This window comes from Aythya ferina (assembly GCF_964211825.1).
Source record: "Aythya ferina genome assembly, chromosome: 1".
Lineage (NCBI taxonomy): Eukaryota > Metazoa > Chordata > Aves > Anseriformes > Anatidae > Aythya > Aythya ferina.
Window position 1 is genome coordinate 69,657,566 of NC_140296.1, and position 20,746 is coordinate 69,678,311.

At 40.9% G+C, this 20,746-nt stretch overlaps 1 protein-coding gene across 2 annotated transcripts in view; it reads left to right on the forward strand.

The window, feature by feature from the left end:
- The first annotated feature begins 4,241 nt into the window (after positions 1-4,241).
- The window catches only part of GABRG3 (gamma-aminobutyric acid type A receptor subunit gamma3), a 342,220-nt gene continuing 325,715 nt past the window's right edge, over positions 4,242-20,746 (forward strand). Inside the window, exons 1-3 of one of the 2 annotated variants that reach the window (XM_084538857.1) lie at positions 4,242-5,024; positions 5,514-5,693; positions 8,355-8,503. In XM_084538857.1, coding sequence (XP_084394983.1) covers positions 5,641-5,693; positions 8,355-8,503 — 202 coding nt within the window. In that variant the 5' untranslated portion in view covers positions 4,242-5,024; positions 5,514-5,640. Of the gene's footprint in view, positions 5,025-5,503; positions 5,694-8,354; positions 8,504-20,746 lie in introns of those variants that run through there. The other variant, XM_084538858.1, reaches the window with a different exon arrangement.

Here is a 20,746-nt window from a genome sequence, read left to right on the forward strand (position 1 = left end):
CGAGTTGTTGGCAGGTATGCATCAGTACCTGTAAGTTCCATCTCTTCCCAATCATTCTTGCAGCCTAAAGGTGGCACAGGCTCTCAAAATTTTTTATCGCACATTATCATTTATGATAACATCTGCAATCATAAAAGGCAAGCTGGATTCTGTTCAATAGGAGTTTTTTTGTTTGTTTGTTTTACTTTGGATGGTAAGAGTGTTACTTAACACTTCTTCCCCTCAGATAGCAAACATTCAAGTGACAAAAACAAGGTGGTGGGTTTTGTGGTAAAATAATAATAATAATAATGTTTTTTGCTCTTTGTTTGTTTTAGTTTTGTGTTGTTTTGTTGTATTGTTCCCCCACCTTTCCCACAGGAACATGAGGTAGTTGTAGGGTTTAAAAAAAATACCTGTTATTGAATAGAGAAAGATTAAGGAATTAGTGTGATAGACACTGACCAAAGCTGGGTACTATGGGTTCAAGTCCAATCTGGAGTGTGGGACTGTTGCTTCACAATTCTCTAAATTGACAGAAACTATATTGCCTTCCTATGTTGCCTGCAAGAAGCTAGAGGAGTACTTGGGAGGAATATCATATATACATACTCAGTGCCTCTTCTCAATAAACCTCTTCTGGCCACTTTCATAGAAAGGATACTGCCCTAGGCAGACCTTTGTACCAACCCCATAAAGCTCCTCAGTGTATGTCCTCCAGCAGAGAAGGTTGGAGGACAGCAATAGCTGCTCAGACCCTTAGGTCACACCGTACTTGTGGCAGTGGCACCAGCATGCTTCTACAGAGGCTGTATTTACTGCATGGCTGAAAAGTATGAGCAATCTGTGAACCTCCAGAGGAGACCATGTGTAGTAAAAGGATATCTAAATACTCACAAATCCCAGAACAGAAATGAATCACAAAAAGTTGCTTTTTACTGTCCTCTAACTCCTACAAAAAGCTTTCAATTTGAAGCTTTCCCCTACGTGAATGAGAAAATCAAAACCCTCTTTAAAGCACCTTCTCCAGAGCTATTCTGTCTGCCTTAGAGGCTTTTTCATGTTTGCTGTATTCACTCAGACCCAAGCCTGACTCTTACCCTGAATGTCTCAGCATCACTTTCTGGTCTCCATTTCTGGACTCAGTGCCAGGAGCTCAGAGTCTAATTTTACATGTATGAAGAGTCTGAACACAGAACTACCTGCAAACAGGAGCTACAGGATTGGGCCCTTTGTTTTAATTTAATAGACAATGTATTGAAATTTACCTGATGTGTAGAAGAACCAACAATTAACTACCTGCTAAAGGCATATGACACCAGAGACGTTTTATCACTTCCAGTGATAAATGTAATTTCCAGTTGTTGACTATTGCTTTCTGTGTTTGAAGATAAAGGCAGTAAATTGTGGTTAGGGTTTGCTCTGTTACCGTGGATTTGCTAAATCACGTTGAAAACTCCTGAAGAAGCTGCCTGTCTTTCATTTCTCAGAGGATCCCACACATTCCTCATCCTTGCTCAGAGTTGAAACGACAGAAGAACAAACGACCTCCCAGTGTGAGCTGCTGCCTGAACAGTAGGTGTTGCCCCATAGTTCGGGAGATGCTTCAATGAGCCGATCGATTCAAGGCTGAAATACGTAAATGCCACTGCCTCACGCCACACAACACCTAACAATTTAAATAAACTCGCTGCGAGCAGCGGAACAGTCTGCGTGGGAGACCATTACTCACCGATGGCATCTGAACTGTGGGAGATGGGAGCATTTCCCAGATCTTGGCTCCAAGAAAACACCTTGGCCCATCCTGAAGCAGGCTTGGGCGGTAGCTGGAAGTACATCAGCCTCCTCGGGCTTCCCCTGGATGGAGATCGGTCCCCCGGGAGCTGGGGAGCTGTGCTGGTACCCCCAACACAGTGGAGCTGGGGCCCTGCAGGGCGCATCTCCTTCACAGCCTGGTCACGGCCAAAGAGGCTAATGAGTAGGGATGGCTCGTCGCTGGGTTTTGCCTGTGTGCTTTCATGAAAAACTGTTGAAAAGTGATTGCTTACAACAATTCAGCACTGGAGAGTAAGTGCGTGCAGTTCTACTGCCAAATTTCCTCAGTTGCGCCCATTAAGAATGAAAGAACAAATCAAATGCAATGGAAAAGGTTTTTATTTCTGATATTCGAGCTGTGCCAGCTTACTCCAGGATGAATTTAGGCAACAATGTATTTCAAAAGCTTAACCCTGTTCTGCTACCTTGAATTGCGTTCTGCTTTTTTGTAAACGGAATGTGGTCTCTGTGGAATAACTAAATGAATTTGTACAAAAGTAAGAAAGGAATGATTTTATGAAATAATCTTGCCTTTCAAAAAATCTTCTTTAACATATAAATTAAACTTTCAAGAAAGCTCAATGAAGCTGCTTTGTTATTCAGCTTGTGCAGGCAAGATTAATGCAGCACTTGAACAGCTATTTGTTTTTTAAATCTGCAGATAATGTTCTTCGTAATAAGGATATATTTCCCCTAACGCCCTTGCTCCTCAGATTGGAACTGACACTGAAATGTTCAAAGAAACCTAAATTATTCTAAAGCAGTGCTTGATCAAATTGCTCCAATTCTTCCTGTTTTTTTTTTTTTTTTTTTTTTTTTTTTTTTTTTGTATGTTTTTATTTCATTACAAACACTTAAATATGGCCACAGCATGGTTACAGTGTCTCAGATGACATCCTCACCTTACCACCTTTGCATCTTCCACTATTTTGTTATGGACATTCCTTCAGTTCTGGGGAAGAAAGAATAGAGGTTATATTTTATGAAGCCCAAAGGACGTCTGAAGGATCTCCCTTGGATTGCCACTTATTTAGACTAAAGTGTAACTGCCCCATTCTGTACTGCATTACTGGCTTTTTCACTACCATCCTCAAAAGCAATTATCACTTCTTATGATCATCATGTCTTAAAAGTTGCCGTTTAAATTGGCACTGGCTAAAAACAAAATGAAAAGCAAAACGTTAACTGAAGATACCAAGTAATTTATTTCAGTTAGACAAATGTTGAGAGTTTCAGAGGAAAACCAATAGCTTGCAACATGCTGGACAGTGATGGGTTACGTTTATAGGTGGGGAACACAATGACGTACTGCACACAGGATGAAAAATACTGCATAACTTGTCACACGTGCTAACAAACTGTGGAGCCGCAGCCACTCTCAGCCAGCTTGGCCTCTGGGGACCTGGGCTCAGCTGGCCACTCACTGCAGGCTGGTGTCACTGACACCCCAAAACACCTCCAATCAGCCCTTTGTGTTGCTCGTGGGTGGCTGGGGAGCTGAGAGAGCCACTGATGAGGGCTTGCCTTCAGTATTCAGTCACAGGAAAGCTGAGGTGCCTAGCAGCAGGGAAGTGCTTGGGGCTAGAAGGGGGGCACACGGTTCTCACAAGCAGGCCACTTGCTTTGTGGGACCTGTTCCTTCCCTCTGCATTTCCCCTTTTATTACGTGTACTAGTTCCCTGCATGGCAGCTTCCCAAGACCCTTAGATCCCCCAGACAACAAGTGCTGCAGAGGCTTCAGCTTTTGGTACCTTTCAGGTGGAAAAAATAGTAGTAGCTTCTGTGAAGACGCAATGAAAAGTAAATTAAAATATGGATCCACTTTATTGTGCTGGAGAGCATACACATTTTCCTGTCGTTACAGTGGGTAATAAAACGTTCTTTTATTAAAACATGTGCTGGATAATCATAATCCTTACCTGAATACACAACTTGAAAAGCCTCAGCGAAGGCAGGGGGAGCTTTAAAGAGCAAAGGATGTGAGCGTGAGCACAAAGGGAGAAGTAGAAATGTCACAGGCCTGAAGTATAACAGACGGCAGAGCTAAAGCACTCCTTGGGCATCAACACAGCCCACCGAGGCCAAGAGAAAAGAAAATCTCAAGCTTCTTTAGTGTTTTTTTTTTTTTTTCCTCGCACCTTGGCGAGGAGGCAGCGAAGATCACCGACTCCGGGAGACCAGCCTGAGCCCTGGGGCTCACTGCCATCCTCCTTGGGGTCAGCTCCACCGGGGCAGCCCCACACAGCCCCCGGCCGGGGCTCGAGGGGTGCCCACCGGGAGACCCCTCAGCACCCGCCGCGCTTCTCCCCGCTGCCGCCAGGGGCCCCCGCGGCCGCTGCTCCGCCGGCGGTGGCGACCGGCGCTCGTCCTGTGGCCAGTAGCCGGGGTCAACCCCGAAGGATCTCTGTATGATGTAGCGAGGATAAGTTTAAGGTGATAAATAAATAAATAAATAAATAAATAAATAAACAAATAAATAAATAAATAAATGGAAGGGAAAGTGCACCACGGCTGTGAATGAATTGGCCGTCTCGCAGCGGATTTTCCCTAAGCTGGGCTCGTTTCTTCATTAAATAACTTGGGGAACAGAAAGCGCTTTCTGGGCAGCTTTTCTAGGCGTGGAAGCTGGGCTAGAAGCAGGAATGCATCTTCTGTCGGAACTTTTTTTCTTAATGCAATGTCCTAATTAAAAAAGACTCCCCCAGAACTTGGAAATAACGTTTAACGGAGGAGGAGGCAGAGATGCATGCCTCTGGGCTTCCTTATCGCAGTGAAACGATCGCTCGCTGTACCTTAGCAGGGCTTTCTGTTTCCAGCTTATCACAGCGTAAGTGAAATTTTGTCATTTCCGATCCTGAGAGCAAAGGGGGATTTTCTTTATCACCCTGACGCCTGCTGAAAAGACACCCGGAGTCGCAAAAAATCTCATCCTAGCGGAGCAGAAAGACACGCGATGTCCAGACCCAAACTCTTTTTGCCCTGCACACACTTTGCTGCAGAAAAAAAACAAACACAACCCTCATTCATCCCAACGATGCCCCTCAAAAAGCCACTCAGCCCGGTCTGTCGCATACATACATACATGTATACATTCTGCCTTATAGATCTATACGGGTGTAGGCACGCATATAGATGCCTGTAGCGATGCAGCAAGCAGCTAGGCACAGCGGCACAGCACCCGGCACCCCCGATCAGCGGGGAGGAGGAGGAGGAGGAAGGAGGGGAGGAAGGTGCGGGGGGCACCTGTTGGGCTCTGCGCGGCGGGGAGGAGAGGGAAGGGAAGGGAAGGGAAGGGAAGGGAAGGGAAGGGAAGGGAAGGGAAGGGAAGGGAAGGGAAGGGAAGGGAAGGGAAGGGAAGGGAAGGGAAGGGAAGGGAAGGGAAGGGAAGGGAAGGGAGGTGTGTGCGTGCGTGGGGAGGAGCAGGGAGGCGAGGAGCGCCCCTTCCCCGGCGGGGCCGGGGCTCAGCAGCCGGGGGGGGCACGGCGGGGAGCGGGAGGGACGGCCCCGCTGCTCCCGACGGCTGCGGGCGGGGTGCGGGAAGCGCCGCAGCTCGCTCACACTGCCGAGACCCCGCTCTGCTTCTGGCCCCGGCAGGGGCTCTCCGACGGGGATTTCCCCCCCCTATCCAGCCCACTTTGGCTTTTTTTTTTTTTTTTTTTTTTTTTTTTCACTCCCCCCTCCCTTCCCGGAGCAGTGTGAACGGGGGTATTTTTCTTCAGGGTATAAAGCTGTGGAGACACGGGAGGGGAGACTCAGAGCTTCGCCTCGCCGCCGTTCGCATGCGAGCCTCCCGCAGCCTCTCCTTGGTCCCGCTACACCCCTTACCTGGCCAGCTCTGCCCGGACCATGCCCGCTAAGCTCCTCGCCGTCTTCTTCCTCCTCTCGGTGTTTCACGCCCGGTAAGTCCCCGCTCCCTTTTCGCCTCCCCACCCCTCCATCTCCTCTCCTCCCCGCGCCGGGGTTTGCGAGGGCGGCTCTCCGGAGTTTGTCGGGTGCTCGCCGCCCTGTGCGGACACCGGGCTCTCCCATCTGCCACCGTCCCGGGGCTTCCCTCCCAAACGCCGGCGGAGGGGGCCGGAGAGGGCTCCCCCCGAGCCGGCCCGGCAGAAAGTTTTACCTTGCCTGCAGCTGCCGGGGCCCGGGGTCGCTTCAGCGCGCCCGGGGCTGCCCTTGCCCGCCTCGCCCGCTGCCGGCCATGAACCCCGCGGGGCCAAACGGCCCCCAGGGGTCCTGGGCGCTGCCAGCGGCCCCGGCACCCCGAGGCGGGAGAGGGGCCTGGGGACGGGCAGGGCTTCCCTTCCCTTCCCTTCCCTTCCCTTCCCTTCCCTTCCCTTCCCTTCCCTTCCCTTCCCTTCCCTTCCCTTCCCTTCCCTTCCCTTCCCTTCCCTTCCCTTCCCTTCCCTTCCCTTCCCTCTGCCCTTCCCAAGTCCTCACAGGAACCCGAGGCTGCTTCGCGGCAGCCCCCAGTGCAGATCCTGGGCACTCTTGACCCATGAAATAAGCCCATTCACCTACAGCCTCTTGGGGAAAAGCCTTTCTGCTTGGGGGGTTGCTTGCTGCCTCCTCTGTCTCCTCATAGGGTCAAAGCTAGTGGCCCCTGAGGGGGGGTTTGGGGAAGGTGTGTAGCCCTTCTTCCTCACCCTTTGGGAATGGCCCAACATCATCCCTATGGACAGCAGGAATAAGCTGGGAGTTTGGCAGTCCCCAGTAAGGCTACAGGGGAAATGGCAACCTCAGGTGCCTTCCAAGAATCTAATTGCACAGAGGCAAGCAAGAGAAGTGAAACTCTTGAGGAGGAGAACAAAACACCTTGAAAAATGTCTATCTACTGTGTTGGTCTGATTCACTATGAAACCTCTCCCACCCCCAGTCTTAATCTGGGATGTAGGTAGGAATTTACATCACTTGGAGGTGCTTTCTAGGAAGCAAGCTGCTAGTTTGAGGGGATTTAAGAGCTCTGTTAGTGCCTAGAATCATACTAGCAACTGGTTATAAAGAAGCTGCTCCCTGAAATGGGAATCATGATCCTACATGAACTCGATTCTTGTTTCCACGTGCAGTCTGAATGTCTCCAGTAAAGTTGTGGTGAGTGTAGCAGAAAAAGACGTATGATCGTGTACTCCTTTCCTATCAGCAATTCAGCATCACTGCAGTGTTTCAGCTGTGGAATATCAACTGTGTGTGCTTGGAGATGGTGCCTCCTTTGAGAATGGTCCCGGAACTGCAATATTAAAACATATGGCTTGTTGTGAACCTGAGGGAGAAAAGAAAAAACAAAGGATCCTCTTAGGGTTTTTAAATACTCATTGGGTGAATTCCAACAAAAAAAAAGATCAAGTTATAAAAAATACAACTCTCTAACAGAGAAGTAACTCATCTATTCAAATATTTCCCCAAGTTTTATGTACTTCTGGAACTTGGTTATATGAGCTCTCTCAGTACAAGATTCTTAGGGGCTAGATTTCAAAAAAATATTAAGAAATTGTACCCAGGTCACCTGCAATTTGTGAGGTCATATCAAGCAATTTGTGGCTAATATGCAAAATGATAGCACATTGCCAGGGCAATTGCAGGTCCAAGCAATAGATGATTACTGCTGTGGGTTCTGCCACTGAGGTTACCTTTTCTCCCAATAACTTCATCTCAGTTTAACTGTAATGGATTTTCTCCAGCGAGAGAGATCAAACAGATTTGGTTTCTAAGATACCAAAGGATACATCTTCAAATCAACATTTTACTGTTCGTGCACAAAAAAAGCTGCACAAATGAAATTAGTCACGTGTGAAAGTAGCTCTAGCTGTGATTCCTGGGCAACTGTAGTTTCACCACATTTGCATTACCATTCTCTTAAAATAAAAGTAATCCACCTGTGAAGGAAAAGAGAGTCATAACTCTTGGTGTAGAGCTGTTTTTTAAAAATGTCATAAAAACCACAGGGAGACTCTGAAATTCCAATTAATTTATGAAACGTATTTGTGTGCTTGTGATAATCCATCTTATATTCAAGGAGCAAGCTCTTAATTCTAAGCCTTGTAATACATTAAACTCTGAGATTCAGGCATTGAGAATATAATAATTTATTAATAAGATAAAATGATCAGGAAGTATTAAAAGGTCTGAATTTTTAATACTCTTATTAGCCTTTGTGCAAGAGATGGATCAGTTGTCTTGATGGATTCATAAAATAATACTGCAGATGTTTGCTCCTTGTAAGAGTGTATTGTAAATGTATTGGGTAACTATGCAGTTGGGATAGGTTGTTTAAAATATAGGATGTTAAATACTGTTCTGATAGCTGTATTAACGCACAGATAATTACTTATTTGAGAGACTGGCAGAAGACAACTTCAAAATGAGTTTCACTTTTGACCCATCCTCAGATACTCATCAGCTGTTAATGGGAATATCCTGTTGTAAAAACAGCTTAAGAGTGGGTAGATAGACAAAACCAAGGGAGAAATCTAGAACTTCTTAAAAAGACTCTGCAGATTTACTCAGAATGTGAATTCTCATTTTGTAGTTATGTAAAATAATATCTATTATTTGATTTGTTATTGCAGTTCCAGAAAGGTTGAAGAAGATGAATATGAAGATGGAACAACCAACCAAAAATGGGTTTTAGCTCCAAAAACACAGGACACAGATGTGACTCTCATACTAAACAAGCTATTGCGAGAGTATGACAAAAAGCTACGGCCAGATATTGGAAGTAAGTACTCCTTTCTGCACAGGGAGGAAAAGTATCTACGGACACAGAAAAAGCATTATGTTACATTTTGGTTAGCACACACAAATGTTTGTGAGAGTGGAGATTAAGTGTCTTTGGCTCACGTTCATTTCCAAGTAAGCTTCCTCTAAATACTAATTCTCATGGGAAGATGTGACGGTAATTTGGCATGCTAAACTCTATTTTGTGTGTATAGTTTGTACAAAGAAACGGAAAGGCTAGCTCTAGGTCTTTGGCAGGCTTGTGAACAAACTTACCTCTTTTGTCATCCAATACATGCATATGGAAAACTTAAGCCACAGGCTCTGAGGAGTAATCAAAAAAAAAAAAAAAAAAAAAGGTATATTAAAATCAAAAAGTAGGGCACAGCAAGAGAAGAGTGTGCATCTACTGCCTCTAAAGTGTGATCACAGAAGTTATGTTCCTTGGTGATGAGAAGAAGACACTAGGACTTGCCTGTGTAAATAGGTATTTTCTCCCCCAAACCAGCAAATACCTTATCTCCAGTGAAATCTGATAGAATGAAGTGTCTCATGGGCAGTACTCATACATACAGGAATACATTTAGATACGAGCTAGTAATTACCTATGTATAACATATAACCATCTTGAGCTATTTTCTTTTTAAATCTCTTTTTAATTTTTATAATGTTATTTCAAGCCAATATTTTTTACCTTTATGGTTATGTCTTGTTGCAGCTTTAGATCAGAATGGCTGTAGCACAACTGCTGTCCAGCTTGTGTGACAGAAATCAGAGATAACTTATCATTTACATTTACTGCACCTTGCATGTAGTTCAGAATAAACTGGGAAGAGGGGAAGCTGGAAACAGCCACCAAAGATAATTTACTGTTGCTAAATTTTTGAAAATTGTTTAAAGAGAGAACTTCTACCACTGATTATAACAGACCACTATTTTGTGATGGCATATGTGTTGATGTACTTACTAGGTCATCCCTTTGGGTAAGTTTAGATGTAAGTAAGAGCTATCTGTGGGTATTTCCCTTTAGAATTATTTGTGTCTCACAGCTACATGTTACAACAATTCCAGAGGGGAAAAAAAAAAACACCAGAAAAAAAAACAACACTATGCCATGCTATGAAAGAAGGGTACTTTATATTTCTTTTTATAGATACTACTTTGTTTTTCTGTAGTATTTACTAAGATCATATTTGATAGACGTCTCTGCTTCTATGATGGAGTGTCATTTTTCTCTCCTACTTAGTTTGTCATATTGGATTCAGCTGATCTTTAATATCTTGTGGAAAAGTGCTTTAATACAGTTCCGCAATCCATATCAACATCTGGAAGACATTCTCAGACTTTTTTTTTTTTTTTTAATTTTACTTTGTACACTATGTCTTCATATCACTGACTTCAGTTGAAGTAAATTATGTTATGCCAATGTGGGGCAAAGTAATCATTCAAAGTCCCCATGTCAGTTGCTGTAAAATTATAGAGGTCAGACATTGCCTACAGCACTGGAAAATCATTGTTACCAAAGTAATTCCTTTTGTCTCTCCACAAACTTTCATAAATCCTGTTTTATAGAAAGGAGTTAAATTACATAGCTCTTTGTATATAGTACCAAAGAAATACTTTACAGTTCTTGACTACATCTATCTATTTCTACTAAGCATCTCAGCCCTAAGCCGTTTTTCTCACTGATAGGAATCTGGCTACTTCAGAACTTGCGCTGAGTGTTGTTCAGATGCTGGAGAAGTTACTTCACCTCTGTGCCCTGTTCCCTGGTCCCTCTTCTCTCTTCACCTACCTTTGCAGATAAATAACGTTGCCCTTTTGAAGCTGAGGAGACTAAGCATTTATCAAGGAGAACATCAGGGGAATGTTAGAGAATCAGACATTATATCTTGCTTCCCTGAATTGCCAGGTGGTTGCTCACACACTGGCACATCTTCCTTTCCATCTGGGAGAAGGTTATCACCTGAATGAGATGGTCGACTTCTCTTGGCCACAGAACTGTATCCCTACCCTGAAGGTCCCAGTGTTAATATGTTATCAGTAAAAGCCCTAGGGGAGGGGAAAGAAGTAGACTAGATAATATAGAGTGTAGAAAAACAAAATGCATGCTTTGGAGTTTATAAAAAACATGGAATTAACCAGTGCAGGAAGAGAGAAGTAGTCTTCAGAATCAAGCAGAAGTGCAGCCTACGAAAGGCACTGAGGGTTAAATCCAGGACTCACATGCAGTCAGCTACTTGTTATGACCTTAAATTTGTGCAATGCTGCCTGTAAGCAAATCAGTTGTTCTACAGGACAGAGGAGATTGACCATTTCATGCCACATTGCTCTACAGTCAGCTTTCCAATCTCTATTGCAAAATCACTATTACTAACAGTGGGTAGCTTCAGCGGTGCTCCTTAAGAAATTATCTCCTTTCTGAATGTAGTTGGAATGGAGTTCTCTGGACTTTCATAGTTTAGGACTGGATTTTTTATTTTTTTGGGGAACACACTTTTGGAAACCAAAGGCCACAGGGAGGAGAATATGACAAATGAGAGTGCATGCTAGCTCAGGTGGTGGCTTTTCTGTGTTTTTTTTTTTATCCTTCCTAGGGAACCTGACATTCTGATTAACTCAGGTATGTCCAGGTACTTTCTGGCACTGTACAGGCATACTGTGAGTGCCCACTTGCCGCACTCTGGGCACCAAGTAATTCAGTAATCACATCACCTCCAGGCCAGGAGTATATTCATCAGTGAGTGGACCCTTGTAAACAGACCCTCAGCCACTCTCCTTCCTCCTATCCCACCCAGCCCATCTAAAGTACTGTAAAGAGTCTATAGGTCAATGCTAATATACCAGGCCAGGGCTTGCATTTTTCTTTTTGGCAGTGCTTTTTGTTTGTTTTGTTTCTTATCCTCCCTTATGTTTGGCCTTGGTTTTCATGTAATTGAATGTTGGTCAGAACACGTGCTCAAATCTGTGTTCAGCTGGTGGTGCTGGGCAGTACAGGCATCACGTTCAAGCTTTCAAGCCAGGATTTTAAAGGAAGGATTGAACAGAACAAGGATCAGGCAGAGTAGTTACGCTGTGAAGGGTATCAGAAATATGACAACTTAAACACGTGTAGGTAAAAGGAGCCTTCAGACTTCAGAAACAAAGTGTTCTACCAGTAGGGGCATGTCTGACTGCATCCCCTGTGGCCACACACTTCATAGAGTTCTTGTCTCTGTAACTATCAAAACTTGTGCGGGTTTTCATTTTAATGGTAGCATCTGGTGGTTTTCCAGCATACCACAGAACGTGCATGTCTCTTGGAACTGGGGGGAAAAACAAAAAAAGGAAAAAGGAAGAGAAGAGAAAGCACCTCACACTGAAGAGCTTATGCTAGTGTACTGATTAAAGAAGTGTTTTATGGAGACAAAGCATCTTAGCATCATTTCTATCCACTTTTTACCAGGTACAATTATAGGGCTGAGAATCATGGCTCTGTTGCATGGTCTGAAAGGAACCAGTCCCAGGTAACAAGTAAATCCACTCTGAACTGTGAAGGTCTTAAAATCTCTTCCTTAGGCAGGTATTCCAGAGTATGTTTTAAAGTCCTTCGAAGTGAAGACCCATTCACAGAATATACAATATTTTCTAAGCATGTGGAGTGATTTTTTTTTTTATTTTTTTTTTCCTGACATCACACTGAATTAACTCCTGCCATTTAGTAGGATACAAGTTCTGGCCTTGAAATTTTACTCTCTCTTTATCAAATAAAACAAGAACAGAAATAATAGACAAATCAACAGGCCACAGAGTAGAATGATGATGATGATTACATCTAGAAAAATCTCAGTCTTAATGTATTTCATTAATATCCCGGCTTTTTTGCCATTGCTCTTTTTTTTTTTTTTGATTAACTGATTCAAAATCTAAGTTCTGTGTTGTTTTATTTTATTTATTTTATTTTATTATTTTTAAGAAAACTCAAACCACAAGAAAATTAAATAGCCCATGGCAAAGAAAAATAAACTTCAGTTTACTTTAATGAAGCCTTCCTTCTCACCTTCCATAAAGAACAGCCTAGTGCACAATGGAGTCCTAGAAAATAAAAACTAGCTTTATTACACTACATTGTTTAGCACTTACTTTCCATATGGAATTTAAATTGTCTTAAATATGGAAAAAAAAATGTAACAGTGTATTCCTCCAAAGTAAACGTTTCACCCAATTTACAAGGTGGGTCATCACATTCCCTGAGTGAGCTTTATGTGTGAGAGATATTAGTAACTTTTTTTTTTTCTCTTGTTTTGAAACTCACCTAACCCATAAAAAAGGTTACTATGTGAGAGGTTTTGGAATTTAGTAGGGAGAGGAAAAAAAACTCACCCTAAACTGATATTGGGACACAGTACTCATTTGGAGCACGAAGAGCATTATATGTCTCAAGAATTGACTTTTGGTAGCTAGTTTGCTTACCTCAGGAAGAAGACTTTATTTCATCTTGTTTTCTAAGAAGCAATAACTAATGTGCAAAATTTAAGTCATGACAAGGCAGTAGTAATATTAATGTTAATTCATAAGCTGAGCTGAACTCTGAGCTTCCTTCTTAATATCAACTTGCTGCTGTGGAAGAAAACACGTTATTTCTCCAGTACTTTGTAGAGAACACAATCATTCCCTAAGCATCTTTAGCAAGCAGTTACCTCAGCACTCTAATTTCAGTGCAAAGGGTATTCTTAAACACACCCTGCAGTCTGACCAAGTGCTCTCCAGCCTTCCTGCAATTACCTGCGCTTTTTCCCAGCTCCTGAAATACCTCTCCCAGAACACAACAGGACTAGAACATGGAGTTACAGATGCTTGCCAGGTATAAACAGCCAGAACTGCTGTCCATTACCTTTCCCCATGGTGTTCCTAATGCAAGAAAGTGGAGTTAGGAAATTGATAAATTTCTGGTTTAGCATTTAAAAAAAAAAAAAAAGCCTAAAAAAGCCCAACATTGTAGATGTTATTTCCCCTGCATTTCAGGCTGCTGCAATGATCTTTGCAATTATTTATGATCTGCCAGGGAAAGTTTAATACTTTCAATTAGCCTCTATTTCAGAGACTGAGGCAAAATAGTGCTGCTAAGAAAAAAAACAACTAGAGGGGACTACTAGAGTGTACTCAAACTACCCAGGGCAAGGCAATTGAAAGTAGAGTGTGATCGTAAGTGTTAGCAATGAAGCTTAAAAAAAAAAAAAAAAAAAAAAAAAGATAAAAAAAAACAAATCAAGGAATATAAAGTTACAAGACAGAACTTCTTGTGCCTTAGAGTTACTTAGCTGACATCAAGTCAGACCTGAGGCAAGAACATTATGGGAGAGACAAAACAACTATGAATAATATTGATTTTAATGATATTATTCACTAAAGGGTAGAAAAGAGCAGTAGGATGATTTGTATTGCATGTTTGCATCTTTGGTTTTTCAAATGTATCATTCTGTCGGGGAAAGATCTGAACTGCACGTGTTGAAGGTAGCATCATCAACTTGTGTTCTGTGGCAGTTTGACTGCCAATGCCTGCTTTTTCTTCCTTTTTTTTTGCCAAAACTGCAATAACTAAGATTCCTCTGTGATCCTTTATGTCATCCCTATAGCCTCTATTGGTCCCCTGTATTTATTGTCTATTTACAAGCTCAAATGAATTCACTTTAAAGTGTATGCTTATTTATTTATATTTATGCCCAGCCACATAAACCTATTTTAATGCCTTTTTGTCTTCTGACTCCACAGATTCTGTCTGTATGGAGTGTCAATCTGGTTTTCTTTGCTCCTAAAGTATTTTTGTTAGCCAATTTTGTCAAGACCAGAGTAGTCTCACAAACAGCTGTGCAACTTTCAGTGCCTTGCATAGGTTTGTAAAGGCTTAGGAAGTAGAAATAGGTGGGCTCATTTTTGTTGACAAACAGTAGAGTAAATTCTGTCCGACATGCATTTACTGTGCTGGCCAGGCAGGGTTTAATAGCAGTTCTCTTTTCAGGCTGATGAAAGTTTTCTCTGTAGCTGATTTAAGCAGTTTCTCAGTGCATGCCAGGAGCAGATCTGTTGGGTGAGTGGGCACAACTTTTATTCTGTTGCTTTTTAAAGAAGATGTGCATTTTTAAGCACACGCTTAATGAAAACCTTGAGTTCTGAGGCTGCAGTAGAACCTTTCTTCTCTCTGACCTGCCTTCCCGGCGGGCCTTGCAGAAATGCACCCTAAAGTGCACCACAGGCTATTACCGCTGTGGCTGTCAAGTTATTTTTGCTAGCTGCTGATTGCCACACCTGATATTCTTTAAATTAGCTCCAGCAAGGCTTCCCTATATGTGGTGACAGGGGGTTGCTTATTGCCTCCCAGATCAAAATATTTCCTATATCATTGCACAGAGAAAGCTGTAAACTGTCATGCAAGGCAAAATTACTACTTTCTGGTGTAAGGCTCCTTTTGTGCTAGCTTATGAGAGACAGTGTCAGAGTGCTTAGGAAGTAGGGAGAGAGATAGCTGTCATTTAAGGACTGATTATAGACAGTTCTACGTGGAGGTCTCAGCAGTGGTTAAAGGTACTACAAAATGGGAAGGAGAGAGAGAGGAACTTGTTTGTGCTATGTTAGCTCTCAGGAAGGAAGAGTCATAGTCCTGGTTTCTAGTATTGATCACCACAGAAGACTGTGGAGACTAGTTCAGTTTAGGTTTATATGGGAGGCTATATGGTTTATAGGGAAGGTTTATAGGTTATATAAAATAAGTTAGGAATGCTGTGGTCAAGACTCAGATAAGAATTGGCTGAATCTAGTGAGAGCTCAGGAGGTAAAAAAGAGCATAAGAAAAAAAATCAGAAATGTTTTGATTTTTATTGATACTAAGGAAAGTGGATTGTCCTTATCCAGAAAACTTTTGTTCTGGTTCAGTTACCAAACTGGAAATCCATTAGCTGCCTGTTTCCACGGGTAATACAGTAAATATGAAACTTATTTTGGTGCCAGTTATTTCCTATGCTTTATGTAAAAGCACACCTATATGAGGAATGTTCCTGAGAAAAGGGTTGCTATTCAGTACAAGTAAGAGCAATCTCTGTTCTGTGTGGGAGGGTAGAAGGGATTTCTCAGTTGCTTGCAGGAGTTTTAATTCTGCAGCATCTTTAGTAATTGACACTTCGTTCTGCAAACTTTGCCACAAACACTTCTCAAATATTAGTAACAAGGCTAATAAATAATGGATAAACTGCTCTATGGCTACTCCAAAGCCCAAGCTTTAGATTTTGAAATCTGCAGTCCAAGTCTGTTTTAAAATGTGACATAAAAAGGTGCTTGTTGCACCTAATCCTACTCTGGTGCCAGTGTAGTGACAGTACATCAAATATAGCTTCATTCAAAATCTAGCATGAGAACATACCTGATTAGCATAGGCTGTTGACAATTAACTTTTTTCACGCATACATTCTGCTTTTCTAAGATCCTAACCATGGAGCTGAGCAAAGGGGAATTTGTGAGTTTGATTGCTGACCTGGTTTGGTTCACAGCTTTTCAGCTGTCAAGGGGAAAAACTGTACTTTTTACTCCTCCTCCTCTTGGGTAAAACTCTTACGGGACATATTCGAAGGATAATTAGAGAAGTTTTATTCTAATGTAGTGACCCTGCAACCTTCAAATGTAATGTTTCTGCTTAAATAGAAAAAAAGAATGTGGCTTATTGTTATTTAGCATTTTTGTTTGCCTTTTTTTTTTTAGAACACCTGGTTAAATCAATTCTGAAAAGCAAAATTTTAATTGAAGCTGACAATGTTTCAACGTATAGAAATATTTCAGTATTCAAACATTGTGTTTTTCTGAAACTAATCTAATAACGGAACCCAAGTAATACAGTTCTTTGCAGATAAGACTGCTCTTTTGTCTCATTTCTCAGGAGCCACTTGTACCTTAGCAGTAGTTAAGTCTTGCATGTAGTCTATTGGATTGACAGAGACATACTGGGTTTGTTTTTGAGAAAGAGACATTTTAACTGAGTACTTAACAGCAAGGTCCCTTAGATTAAAACATGATCTGTGTGAATGTAAATAATTAATTTATTCAGATAACTTATTCAGAGTCTTGTTTCCTGGCAGTGATTACTTGTTGAAATGACTTGATATACACTCAGACCGAGTCTTAAGAGGCATTGTTGGTAGGGAAGTTTAGTTAACAATTAATATTTGCCAAACTCTTTAGCTAAACTGTCAGACCCAAAATTATATATAGCAGCTTCTAGTTCTTTTCTTTTCCATAGATTCACCTAAGGAATCAGAGTTGAGGCAGGGAAAGCAGCATATAGTTTCAGGAAGCCATAGATCAAAAGTTAGGCAAAAGTCAGGAAAAGTCTGAGATACCCATTACACGTCCCCTTTTATCTCTCTCCTTATTTTTGTGGTTACCTAGACTATGCTGGCTCTTCAAAATGCAGAAATATATTTACAGGTGTTTTTTTATTTTTGGTTTTATCAAAGATGCTTTCTGGGCAGATATTTGTAAATTTGGCAGATGTACAGTGCTACATTTCTCACTTCAAGGTTGTAGCACAAAGCAGAAGATTTTTCTGTCATCTTTAAGGAAGGAGAATTTTCTGCACATATTATTTGAAAACATTGTTGTTCTCTTTTGCAATTGTATAGTTTTCCTGTAACTAGTGTTATTCATCCAGACCTTGTTTGCTAGCTTGCCAGACTTTGCAGGAACAAATTTAATTGTTGTTGGGTCTTATGGTACCACATAGGAACTACCCACCATGAATATAAATAAAGCCATAATGGAAACTTCAGGGAGTCATAGTAAAACCAGCCTAACCATGTAAGGGCTACAGTTTTCATTGCCAAACACCACAATACCATAAAAATCACAGCTTGTGCATTGGGGAAAGATAAATGAAAGATGAAAGTGCTAATGACTGATTGATGCTGATAGTGAAAGTAGAATAAAAGTGATAAAAGATTCATAGTTGGTGGAGGGAGTCTTTTTATGTGTATGCTGTCATTCAGTCCTGGATAGAAAGGCAACAGAACCTAGCACGTGAATATTATCATGTTCAAAAGACTCTGTTCTCATCCTGGTACTGCGTTCATTCACATTGTCTTTCAAGTCTACACACAATTTTTAATCTTCATTCTGATTTTCATTTGCAGTTCCCTTTCGGTAGTTTGTTTTTAAATCATGGGGGTGACTGTTTTGTCAGAGTTTACTTGGCTGTAGCAAGTGAAGGACTTGTTCGAGCCCATTCTCTGCTGTGCTGAAAAAATGGCTCCTTAATTTCCCCCCCACCCCATTGACCCATTAACCTTTTTTTTTTTTTTTTTTTTTTCAAGTGTGGTAATTTGTCCTAAAATACAGAAGTTTTAGCTGACTACAACTCTCTCTGAGAAGGGACTTGTTAGCAATAGCAGTTTGTTTTACAGGAACAAAAAAGTAATTAGATGTCACCTGTAAGGTCATGTAGGAAAATATTAATAGTCATCACCACTAATGGAAAGTAAACAATAACACAATAATCACAACTACTACAGTTACCAATAACTGTCTAAAGATTTATTACTGCTTTTCTGCAGTTTAAAAATAGCAATTTATGTGCAAATGAGATAATGTAAAATATAATTGCAGGGTAATTTCAAGGACTATTTCATTACCATAAGACCAATCTTGTTAATCTTTCGTGTTCAGAAAACTTTTTTGATCAGGAGCCTTGTGGAACTTTGAGTTTAGGGTCTGCGTATTTCATGAACAGGTTATGTGCCTTCTAAAAATCTACTGCTAATTGCTTTGCTTCTATAAATAAGTGTATATTGATCCATAAGATTTTTACTACCGGTATATTGATTAAAATAAGCGCAATTTAGATTTGAGAGTTGCTTGAGCAATGTAAAAAAGGTTAAACCTCTACAAAAATGAATTTTATTTTAAAATTTATGAGAGCCCAGACAGTTCTATTCATGCTTAAATGAGCTTTCCAATAAAAATATTTATAGACATTAAACTTTTAAAAATAATTCTAAATATTTATGATCTGTGCAGAATCATAAATGCTATTTGGACAGACTTCAAATGTGGAGGAAGCTTTCTGTAGGAAGAAAGCAAAATCGGTCTCATTCATGAAATAAGCGTCAGTTCTGAATAGCAGATATCCACCAAAATATAGAAGGATTTTAAAAGGACAGGATGATTTAAAATACAAAATAAGCACATTAAAATGTTGGGAACTTATTGAAGATTTTTTCACTAAAAGATGTGTGAATTTATTCAACAAACCCTTTTTCATTTCCTCACAAATCTTTTAAAATTATCTTTCTGATTTACCTGCCCAGTTTTTTACACACTAGATCTGCTTCCATGTGTCCAGGAGTAAAATCTACTTGGATTTTAATGAGATTCAAGTTCTGGCACTGTTTATTTCACCAATGTATATCTAAGAGAGGACTACACAAAATCGATTGTTTCTGTATTTTGTAGTTGTGTGAACACACCTGACCTAGCTTTCGGCTTACTGGCCAAGTGTTCACCTGGCTTCTTTACTGAGCTTTGCAGACAGTGCTGAACTCACAACTCCTGTGTCTAGATTTCTCTTAAACTGTCTGAAGTTTGTAGACAAATTTCACTTGGATGTTTTTGCAATGCGATAGTCACAAGACTGACCAGAATATAAACACTCATCTGTCTCAAAGACATGACATTTGGATCAGATGGGGACTACTAGCTAAATATTCATGTGACCTCTAGTTTTGTTTGCAGATATTTTGATTGGCTTGATAAGTCCCCTTCTCGATTAAAACCAACATGTTTGAAGATGTAATGATGGCGATAAACAGTTAGCTAACCTTAGATAGCACTGTGTAGCAGCATAACACTAGTTACTTGGATGTGCTTACACTGTCTTTCAGGGAAACCTAACCACCATATATTAAAAACTGTATCAAAGAACTTTGAGAAGGTTGGTACATTTGTCGACAACCTTTAGTTGCTCTCCTGTATAGAATCATAGAATCATTAAGGTTGGAAAAGACCTTCAAGATCACATGGTCCAACCATCATGCTAGTACCAATGTCACCCACTAAACCACGTCCTTAAGCACCACGTCCAGTATGTGATATATACATGGTTCTGTCAGTAATTTTTCTGGGTTTCTGACAGCTCTTTTGAATGATTTTGGGTTGCTGCCGATATCAAAATAGTCCTAAAGCTGAGGATCCATTTGTAATCTCACTGCCACTTTTAGTGAGGTACTAACACTTCTGTTGCTTGAGCAACGAGACTGTGCAAGAAAGGTTCCATCTGCTTGCAGCTCATCATCTCCACACAGGGCCTAGTCAGTCCTTGAACTGAGTGTTCACAACTGTATGTAGTACATAGAAAAACAGAGCAGGCCTTGGAACAATTGATAGTGTGATTATTTCTGTCTTTCCATGCATCACAGTTTATTTTTGAAGACTGGTAGAGGAAGAGTTCTTTTTAAACAGAAGACATGATAACTTTCAGACCTGGTTATTTTCTTTTTCATAGTGCATTTTGAATAAAGTAATCTTAAAATCTTTGCCCCATCGTAGTTGGTATTCTGAATTAAAATCTTGTGTAAGGACTCTAAAACTCATACGTGATGGTTCTCCCAGGTATATGTTTATATCCATGAAAGACCACATGCAACAAGAAATTTACTTTTTTGCCTTTTCTTTCAAAACCTGAACACATACCTACCATACAATTCTATTTGATGCCTCTGCCTAGGAAAACAAAATATCACTCAAAGAAACTTCCAGTCTGTTTGGCTGTTGTAGGAATATAGTATCTTATATAGATTTATTATTATTTTTATTATTATTATTAATTTTAATTTTAATTTCTCTGGGACTTTATGAAGCTAGAAGATGACTTTGTTTGACATAAGAAATGGCTGCTGTTTAGTTTTCTTCTGCTTCAAGATTAGACTTTTGCTGTGCATAAGACCAAATACTCTTTAGCATCTATGAAAACAATGCTTCATTTTTATTTTTATTTTTATTTTTACTTTTATTTCTTTTTCACCAGGAGGGAATTTGGCCCAGCACATTCAGGAGAAATTATTATCTCATAACCTATTTATATATTTAACTGCAGTGATTAAAAAAAAAATGGATTCTAAGCACTGTGTTCTGGTCCTGAACTTTGTCCCTGATCCTCCCAAGATCCAATTGCATGCTGATGTGCATCACTAAGTCTAATCTTGTTAATGTTCATAGAATCACAGAATCA